The following is a 10064-nucleotide window of genomic DNA, read 5'->3' as shown; positions in this document are numbered from 1 at the left end:
ACAAAGACCGTGATTTCAAACTTAATTCCAGCCAGGAAAGGTCAGGGAACCATTGAGGAGAACTGGATTTAGCTTTAAAATATTCATCCTCCATTAATAAATATGATATACTTAATAATTTATTCAGTAATTACAGTGGGCTTTGCTTCGAAGATGGCACTCAATAATGGAGCCGCTTCATCTCCTGTCAATCACAGTTTTATTTTTTCTGTGAGATTGGAAAGTTAAATGTACATTTGACGTTCATCAATATAAATGTTTGAAAAAATGTTCTTTTTTTCTATTCTTTGGTTTTGCTTTCTTTTGTGCATCTCATGCTCTATGTGTGGCAGAGATTCAATCAATACTTTAACTACTGAGATGTTTTAAACATCTACAATCCATTTAGCTGTGGGTCTGGGGGCACTGAATGATGCTATAAGTGCTACAAGATGTTTGCTCAGTCAGCTTTGTCTATTCACAGATGGTTTTACCAGAGTGATCCTGAGGGGGAGTTTTGGGGGAAGAGGCATGGAAGATTTCTGACTAAAGTAATATGTTTTCAGTGACCCTCTGCGTATAATGTATTTTCCATGATCCTCCCTGCAGAATTATAACATCACGAATACCCATCCAGGGCATTAGCTGGTCCCAGAGGTTAGAATAATATGGCAGTATCTAAAATAGATGCTTCCTGCATGGGCAGAGGCAGAGCAAACCACAATTTAATTTGTTTTTTGTAGTAGCTGAGCTTTTGAGTCCTTTTTTGTCTAACATAAAGAAATTAGATTCCGATTGCTATTTAAACAATCACTAAGTAATAGCATTTTGCTTTCTTGATGACAGAAGCTTCTTTATTTGATTGCGATACCTGATGCTGATAATTTTGTGATTAGGAATATGAAAACAGAAATCCATCCAATGTTTAAAAATATATTTAGTTGACTTGTCAAAAAAGTATTGACTGTGCTTCTGCTGATATTCAGGGTTTAAAATTTTCATTATCACTGCAACAGGATTCAAAACGCAACTTGTCTGTCCCTCAGACCTCCAGATGAATGTTGTTTTGGCCACTAAAGGCGAAAAGGAATTCTGAGACTGTTGTCAAAATTGCGTATGAAAACAAATCAGACTTAAATGAACTAGATACAAGGCAAGATTTACAACTGGATTGGCCAGCCTGCCCTAATTTCAGCTTTGTGGGTCTCACGATGGTGACGTCAGAATAGCTTTTCTGCACTCAACCACAGAAAAAAATAGTATTTTACTGAATACACTGAATATAATTAGTTAAACCTTCAATACTCTTCAGATTAATGTGTGCTCATAAAGGGACATGCGCCATTATATCCAGACTAGGCATTGAAAAATAAGATAATTAGTTAATAAAAACGCAGTAACACCATTCAGACTGAACATTCATTCAGACTGGTCACGTAATGTTTTTTGCATTGTTTATGTGAGGCTTGCATATAAAAAATATATCTTGTTATAATTTAACACGCCAGTAGCTCACGTCATTATAAACAACATAAGCCACACACTTGGCTGTAACCCTTTCTTGCATGTTGTTACGATCCTCCAATCAACACTTCCCAAGTCAAAGTTTAGTAGTTTAATTGGGAAAGAGGCCATTTGAATCATACCAGACAAAAGAAAAATGTAAAAATTCACATAATTTTCTCCATTTGTTCATGGACTGATTACTAAATATTTCCTATTAGAACACAAGTTATTTGCTATTATATATATTAAATTATACTTTGTGTTACCACTATTTCAGGTTTTACTATTTTAGAAAATAATATACCATTCTCTATTAAACATAGGCATACATTTAGGTGTATATCATTAAAGCTTCTCGTCAGCTGTGCTCTGAGAGAGGATCACTGGAACATCTGCTCAGTGGCTGCCAGAAGGCTCTTGACAAAGCTCGATACTAGTAGCACCATCACCAGATCCTGAAGACAATTGTTTAATGCAATACCAAAGACATCAAAGCAGGTAGGGGCCAGAATCTTCTTTAAAAAAGATCCTGTCAAGTCAAGACCTCAAACTCGTTCTTGTGCTCCTCAAACCATTCCTGAACCATTTTTGCTTTGTGGCACGGTGCATCATCCTGCTGAAAGAGGCCACAGCCATCAGGGAATATCATTTCCATGAAATGGTGTATATGGTCTGCAACAATGCTTAGGTAGTTGGTGCGTGTCAAAGTAACATTCACATGAATGGCAAGATCCACGGTGACAGCTTACATGTTTCATTGCTCTGACTCATTGCACATCTGTCCAGCTGTTGATAATGACCCTAACCAAGAAGGTAATTCACATTTGCAAATTTGTCTGGTGACTACTGTGCCGTTGCCATTTTTGAATTTACCCCTAGTGTATCAGTAAGGGTTTATTGGCTATGATATTTGTGCAGACTGTTTGCCTTATTGGTAAAATCAGCAAAAAATCACTTTACTTTTACACTTGACCAGCATAAATTAATTATAGTGGGGTTTTTGTGTGACCAACTTTTTTTCCCCCATTTTTGCAAAGGTGCAGGAATTTAGGTAAAAACTGCTTGCATCTCAGTAAATGTAGACAAGAAGATATCGAGCTACTGTCCAATGTAAAACTAATAAAAACTAAGGTAGTTTTCATTGTTGGTCAATAGGTGTTGTGGTCATCCTAAAAATGTGCTCAATGACCACATTAAGACACTTTGTGAAGCTGATTTTAAAAAAAATGGACAAAGTGCAGATTTTGGCTGGAGACCTGAATTATTTCCATGTTCAGGTTAAATAAACCTCTCTGAACCTTTTATTTCCAGTGTACTTCAGTGCACCTATAGTCAGAGTGTGCTGTCCTTAGATACGGTAAAAGTCAGTTAATTCCCCTGAGAGGCACTGTGAACCAGCATAAGCTCATATTCTTGGCTGGCTTTATTCTACCAAATCAATGAGCTACCTCCAGTGGTTTCTGTTCTCTGTAATATGTAAATGTACATGGGTAGGGAGATGTTTTCAGAGCGATTCCTAGATCAGTTACCGACAAGAACACACATTACTGGACATGTGCACCTTCCTAATACATAATTCATCTGCTGACATCTTATTACTTTCCGCGCAACAACACCCAGTTGAGTCATAATAATTTCATGTTGTCGGAATCTCCAGTGGAAACTTGCTTGATGATAACTTCACCGATTGGCTTTGTACAGGATAAATAACTGTGCAATAATATACATGCATGCATGTGCACACACGGAAGAATTTATTTGATTCATTTGCCTAATATGTGTCATTTTTTAGCTAAGGCTACAGAACCTGAACATTTCTGCAGCAAAGCACCAGAAAATGTTTTTCAAGTACATTTTTTTTCTTAACTTTAATATCACAAACTTGAGGAATGTACAGTATATTAGCTCCTGGGCAGTGTGCTACAAATGGCAGTTAAAAGGAATGAACTATCCAAAACACATAATATATACTGAGACTGTCTTTGCTGAAAGAATTCTTTTTAATTGGATCCACAGAGACATATGAGATACAGTAATTTTGGCTTTTATACAAAACATCTTGCTTTCTCTCACTGACATTGTTTGCTTTAGGCTCCTTCTGACAGCAATAGTTTCAGTAGAAAGACAGGATCTGATCTTTACAATCATGTTTTGTGAAACAGGAGACTTTTCTCACAATAGTTAGTCATATTTTCATATTTCATCACCTGCACTGAAAGCAAAAACACAGAACAATATGCCCCCCTCACCCACCTGTCTTTATATTACTCTCTTTTATCAGTATTTACAATGCACAGCACACTCTCATTCACTTCAGGTATAATAGGTCTTCTCAGTTCTTGATTTAAAAAAAAAAGTCAATTATGGATCTCTTTGTGAAAACTGTTGCTGGCTCCAGTTAATTTCTTATTTCCTAAAACACAAAAAGAGGTTCTGCATGGCACCGTTTACTCTGAATCAGAAGGTATGAATGCTGATCCTATTTGCAGGAGAAAAAAAATAAAACAAGTCATTCCTCCTTTGTTAATGGGCTGTTCAGTACAACACAAAGTATTAGTCACACATCCTACTAAATACTAAACCTTCCTCGTCATATAAAACAACTTCTGCCATCTGTATATACTGTATATTGGGTGCACATATCTTCTTTCTGAAGAATACTGTATCATTAAAATAAATGTGGTGCTAGATGAACAATGAAGAAAAACAGTGTGATGACAGTGATCTGGAGTAACTTTCACTGAAGTTAAACACTAAAAATCAAACTGCTTTTCCTCCAGTTACCTGTCGCTGCATCATGTATTGATCTTCACTCTGAGTATGCATGAAGGCAAATCAAGAATTAAATTCAGGTGGTATGAATAAAATATGTATTTCTAATTACATATGTACATTAAAATATTTTCACCCATATTGTTCCATTGTACATTCAATCAGAAAATATGTTTAAAAATGCACGTTGCAAGGATGGTGTCGGTACAAAAAGAAAGGAAAAGCAAGAAAAACAAGAAATTGATATAAAACCTGTCATATATTATTATTTTCTTGTTTGGCTTTGGTCATTCAAACCACAATAATTTAAACATTATAGCACAGTCTATCTGAAAATAAAAACATCCATCGTCATTGAAGCAGCCTCACTGTGGCAGACATTAGACTGTTTTCCACCGCAGAAACTTGCAGATGATTTTAGGAACCTTTGTCAATGTTCACGCTGTAACTAAAGACCCTGTAGATCGTGCTGAGGCTGCATTCCAATATCCGTACTACCATACTACACTGCATGCCAGAAAAAGATGTAGTATCCAAATGTCAAATGCAGTATGACAAAAATACCAGGATGTCCTATACATCCAGTTAGAGCTTGCAATATGCAAGCCAGCACGACTTGTCTGTGCATTCTGACCCATAATCCTCTGCATAGTTATGTCACATATGCCATGGAGTTTCACACAAGTACAAATAATGGCATAAACCATCATAAGCGCACAGACAGATGACAACTAATGTCGCACAATAGATTGCAATGGTCCCAGGTAAATATGATTGCTACGATTAAGCAGTACATCCAAATTCAGTGCATACTGCATGAAACAGTATGTACTTAATAAGGGCAGTTGTAGTATGTATGTGTATTTAAAGTAAAAAGACTAAGTATGTGATCGGAATGCAGTCCATCAAAGGTACTTCTGAGCCACACTCAAAAATTGCTATGCAGATTTCCACATTGATTGGTTTAACTCTGTCCTCATCGAGTAGCAGTCCTCTCCTCTCAAACGTTGGCATCAACAAGGTAAAATTCATCATATTTGCTAATAAAACAAACCTCCACTGCTGAACGTTGCAGTCGAAGCTATAGTTATCTACACCCACAAGAAGAACTTCATTAGGGAGCCATTCTCACCTTCCTCTAGTTACTGCAGTGAAAAGCTTCCTATTGATTCTCCTCATAAGATTCTGTGGTCTCCAACGAATCGCTCAGTTCTGCCGATCTCCCGACCCTCTGTGAAGAAGACATCAAGCGTCACACACACTGCAGTCCACATTCAGTTTCATAAGACCATAAATGAAAAGGGAAAAAAAATCTTATTTTGACATCGAGAGGTTGTTGTGTACCAAAAAGAAGCGTCCACTGCTGCAAACAGACACACAAACAGCCGGACAGATGGAAGGTTGTGATCAGGGTCGGTGTTAAAATGGCAGTCCTCCATATGGACACACACACTGAACACCACTGGAGTTTCATTTTAATTTATTTAAGCATTCCTGATGTCTGAAGTCAGTAAGTTTTTTCCTCAAGGTCGCAAAACCAGAAAATACTCATTTGCAGCTATGCAGGTTAAACAGCATTTCCTGCATTGTTAGTCAGCAGTGAACATCATGATCCATGCAGGTTATTTCCGTTTTCCACTCGAGCTGACTTGTTGGTGCATAATAAACACTGATCTGAAACACCGATAAGCACAATCAGAGCTTTCGCGACGGGGGAATGGCGTCATCACACATTAGTTTCCTCTCCTTCCAGAGAGTATGATCGGTATTGCACCCTCTCTTCCAGGCTCACGTGTTCTGTCGCGGTGCTGGCGGTGCCTCGGTGTGGCTGGAAAGAGAAATGCAGGATGTGTTTGCTCTTGGCGGGTTTGCCTTTTCCCGTCCCGTTGCTGTAGGAGACGACCAGTTGGCGGTTTTCCTCAGGGGCGGCCGAGCAGGACGGGCCTCGGTCAGCTTTGTTGAGGTGAAGCAAGTTGCCGCTGGGCTCGCTGCCGTTGTTGCAGTGGAGATCGGGCAGATTGCCGGTGGCGATGCTGCCGGTCTTGACATGCGGCGTGTGGCTGTGGGTGTGCCGGTACTCCTCGTCAATGTCCTTACCCAGTTTCCACCTCTTCCACTTTTGCAGCATCTCAGATTGCACCTGAGAGATGATGAGATAGCAGTTGTAGAGTTGGAGAGCAGAGCAGCAGTGATGAAGATTAGACAAGACACAGAGCACTTTGTTAGACGGATGTCTGCTGCCAAAAACTGCATTTAGAAGTTGAGATTTAAGCAGATGGATGCTGTTGTGTCCGACCTTCTTTGCAGACAAAAGAATGAAATGTAGCTCGAGCAAAGATGGAGATTTTAGACTTACAAAAGGACAGATAAAAGCTGGCAGCACAAACACTGATGATGAAAAATATCGCCTGTCTACAAAGCGAAAGGAAGCAACTGTGGGAAATCAAGCCAGGAAGATGGTCGACATGAAAGCAAATCTGTCTCACCTCTTTATTGACGAAGCAGTACAGGATTGCAACCAACAGGCCCTGAAACAGAAAGTGGACATACAACATTCACAATGTGGGGAAAGTATATGCTCAAATGGGTTTAAATGCTTATACAGAATTATTACACTAACTAATAGTTGACCAGTGAAAAATTTAGATCAGGTTAATGTAACAACGCACCATTAGAAGCACCTCTTATTGCGCTGTCAAGAAGAGCTTAAGGAATAATTGTGGAAATTATGCAAGCTGACAGTTCTTTATAAAAGCTCTGTAACTGGAATCTATACAAGTTAGGGATGTGAAATGTGAACAACAAAACAGTGGAGGCATGGAACTTATATTGATGTACATTTATTAAACTAACAACATGATAACAACAACTAACTACAACACACTATTAACACACATTAAGACAAGACAACAACATAAAACAAGCAACACTATGAATGTCCATCCATCCAATAGCTATACACCACTTAATCCTCATTAAAGTCACTGGGGAGCTGGAGTCTATCCCAGCTGACTTAGGGCGAAGGCAGGGGAAACCCTGGACAGGTCGCCAGTCTATCACTGGACTACGTATATAGACAAACAATCACACTCACATTACCATGAATGTGAGTTAAGGAAAAGGAAGGAAGAGAACACAATATTGCAACATAATATCGGGGTCAATATTCGGGTGTAATGTGCTGTTCCAAGATGAAGGGATGAATAGACCACACTTGAAAGCAGTCACTAATTTGATGGTTTGCTAGTTGGAAATTTGGAAGAATTTACTTTTGCGAATAAAAGAGAACTGAGAGAGTTGCACCAAGTTTCAGTGATTGAAAGGGACTTGCATGCATGTTATGATGCTGCATCTGTGCTTCTGCTGATGTTTGGTCTGGTCGGCCTGTGGATGCAGGTTGGAACACCAGTGGACAGAGTGGTGTCTCCGAGTCAGGCTTGAAGAACGTCAGTAGAACTCAAGAAGGACTCTCAGAAAAGACTTAGGACTTACTCAAGGACTCCACGGAAAGAGGACCCTTAAGATGGAGGACTCAAAGTGCTGCTATCAGGTATAGTCTTTTAAAGAGGACTTTTGCATGTAATTAACTCAGGAGGGGGTCTGACACAACCTCCGTATGTGAGGGCTGATGTCCGGATGTCCCTCACAGAGTTACTTTCAGATAATTTCAGATAAGTCGTCCAGTGTTGTGGCCCACCATTTATGCATTTGTAGTCCTGGTAAACAGAGCATCAAAGAAGGACCAAACATCAGACATTGTTAAACTTACAGTTTGACACATAAACAAGTAATTAAAAGATTTAGGGAGAGTGCGTGGTGTAATGGTTATTATAGGTAATGTTAAACAGTTCCTTGAAACCAGTAAATGTAAAGAATGGTTAAATCCAAGACGGTACAATAACAGTCTGTCCTAATGTGACTCTGGTGTTCCTTGTGGCATTGTCAGTGGGAGTGAAATCCTTTTCAGGTTGTAATCAAGATTTTGACCTCCACTTCCTGCAGGGTCAGAAGTTGATCAGAGTGTTTCTGGCAGCCATTTAGTTCTTTGTAGGCCTGATGGTGACTGGGGGTTTGAGTCTGTCACTTGGCTAAACTAGGCTCAGTCAACATTGTGGTTGGTGTCTTCATCTGATGGTGTGTGCTGTGGAATCCTCTGAAGGTCTGCTTTCTTGTGGCCTCCTCCTGGTAACACAGACTTCACACCATCTTGCCAGACCTGGAAGGTGTCTTTTGTCAAGGCTGTACATCTGGCATGTTGATTTAACATCTCTGCTCTGTTGATCACAGTGGACCCTGTCTCCAATCTGTGATTGTAAATGAATGAAACTTGCTCTTTCTCAGTCTTTATGTTGGTTATAGCTGGTTGATCCTACACAAGGAAAAGCTTCATCTTTTCATTACTATCAACAAATACCCAGATATCACTTAGCCTTTGTGACATCCAGTCTTTTTCCTGTCCAAAAAATTGACATTGTGACAAAGGCATCCCAGTGCATTTTGCAAATAATCCTCTGAGCAACTAAAGTGCCAAAAGCAGAGACACGTATTATCACTGCTATGAATATGATCTGGGTGTGAAGACTTGCACCGAGTCTGTTCCAGTCTGAGTCATTCAGTGTTGACAGTCTTTAAATAAAATCGTATCTTGTGTGATATGGAAATATTCTAATCTCAAATCTTAAAATATAGTCATGCCAACTGTTCTTAAATTGGGCTCCCCACCGAAAAAAAGCAGGGCTGCCTCACTGCACAATCCAAATCCTCTGTAAAATGAGACATTTTTTAAAAATGGTTAAATGCAGGAAGTGAATGGCAGGACAAAAGTGTCTAAAATAAGCAACCAATGGCAGGTTTCAACCCATAGCCTGTATCCAGTGATTACCCAAAGAAGACAGCCTGGCAAAGGACAAAGATTTGAAAGATAACTCTTCTAAACTCTGCTTTTTTCAACACTTATTGCAATGCATACCGTACAAACAGCACAAGCTGCAGGTTACTGTTCATGTGAATTTTACTAAAAGAACACATGACAGTTGGTGTTCTTGGTGGAGTATGTTTTCAGAGCTGCAGACTCTACTGACACACTACAGGTGTTTAGTGTATGGCTAAAGATGTTTACTCAGTGGAGGTTTATGCTCTGTTCTAAGTGTCAAACACCTATTAGGATAAATGTATTGTTTTGTTTATAAACAATTACTATTCATCCATTAATAGAATTAGTCTATTTGTAAAGGGGTTTACTGCAGACTGGTATTTTATACTACACAACTGGATACTTATTTGTTGAGTTCAATTTAAAATACTCAATATAGATTTACCCAAAAGTAATGCTATGTCCTTTATAAATGCAATAAATGAAAATGAATGAATGTAATTCAGATCTGAGAGAAAACTGAAGATGCCACTGGAAACTTTGAAAGAAAATGCACAAAAACTTATGCTTAGATGTTTGTGATTTGTAAAAATGTGAAAAACGGAGAGTTTCATGTGGAGTTGAGCTTGAACCTGGAAGGAGTTGAACAGCAGATCGCAGAAGAGGCGGATGAGGCGCAGCATGGAGCCTTTAGGGACGGACTCATCGATGACAAAGGTGAAGAGGATGGCGTGAATCCCCAGCAGGGGAATGAGCGTCAGAGTGGACTTTGCCAGTCTGGAGCGAAGGAGGAAAAAGGAAACAGGGAAGAGTTGTAAAGATTACAAGACACCGGAAAAATCTGTCACAACTCATTATATCCAGTTACACCATGTCAGTGGGAAACAGTAGTCGGCAGAGTTTGTGGTCCAAGACACATTGATCATTCAAGCCT

The 10064-nt window shown here is 39.2% G+C and overlaps 1 protein-coding gene across 3 annotated transcripts in view; it reads right to left on the bottom strand.

Annotated features, from left to right (window-relative positions):
* Positions 1-3466: 3466 nt before the first annotated feature.
* Positions 3467-10064, bottom strand: part of gcgrb (glucagon receptor b) — a 61747-nt gene continuing 55149 nt past the window's right edge. For 2 of the 3 annotated variants that reach the window (XM_055010324.1, XM_055010323.1), the window contains exons 12-14: positions 9763-9907; positions 6744-6785; positions 3467-6397 (exon numbers count right to left, since the gene is read on the bottom strand). In XM_055010324.1, coding sequence (XP_054866299.1) covers positions 5984-6397; positions 6744-6785; positions 9763-9907 — 601 coding nt within the window. In that variant the 3' untranslated portion in view covers positions 3467-5983. The remainder of the gene's footprint in view (positions 6398-6743; positions 6786-9762; positions 9908-10064) is intronic. The other variant, XR_008601527.1, reaches the window with a different exon arrangement.

This window comes from Amphiprion ocellaris, chromosome 4, assembly GCF_022539595.1.
Source record: "Amphiprion ocellaris isolate individual 3 ecotype Okinawa chromosome 4, ASM2253959v1, whole genome shotgun sequence".
In the NCBI taxonomy this organism is placed as follows: Eukaryota; Metazoa; Chordata; class Actinopteri; family Pomacentridae; genus Amphiprion; species Amphiprion ocellaris.
This window is presented reverse-complemented; position numbering and strand designations above follow the sequence as displayed.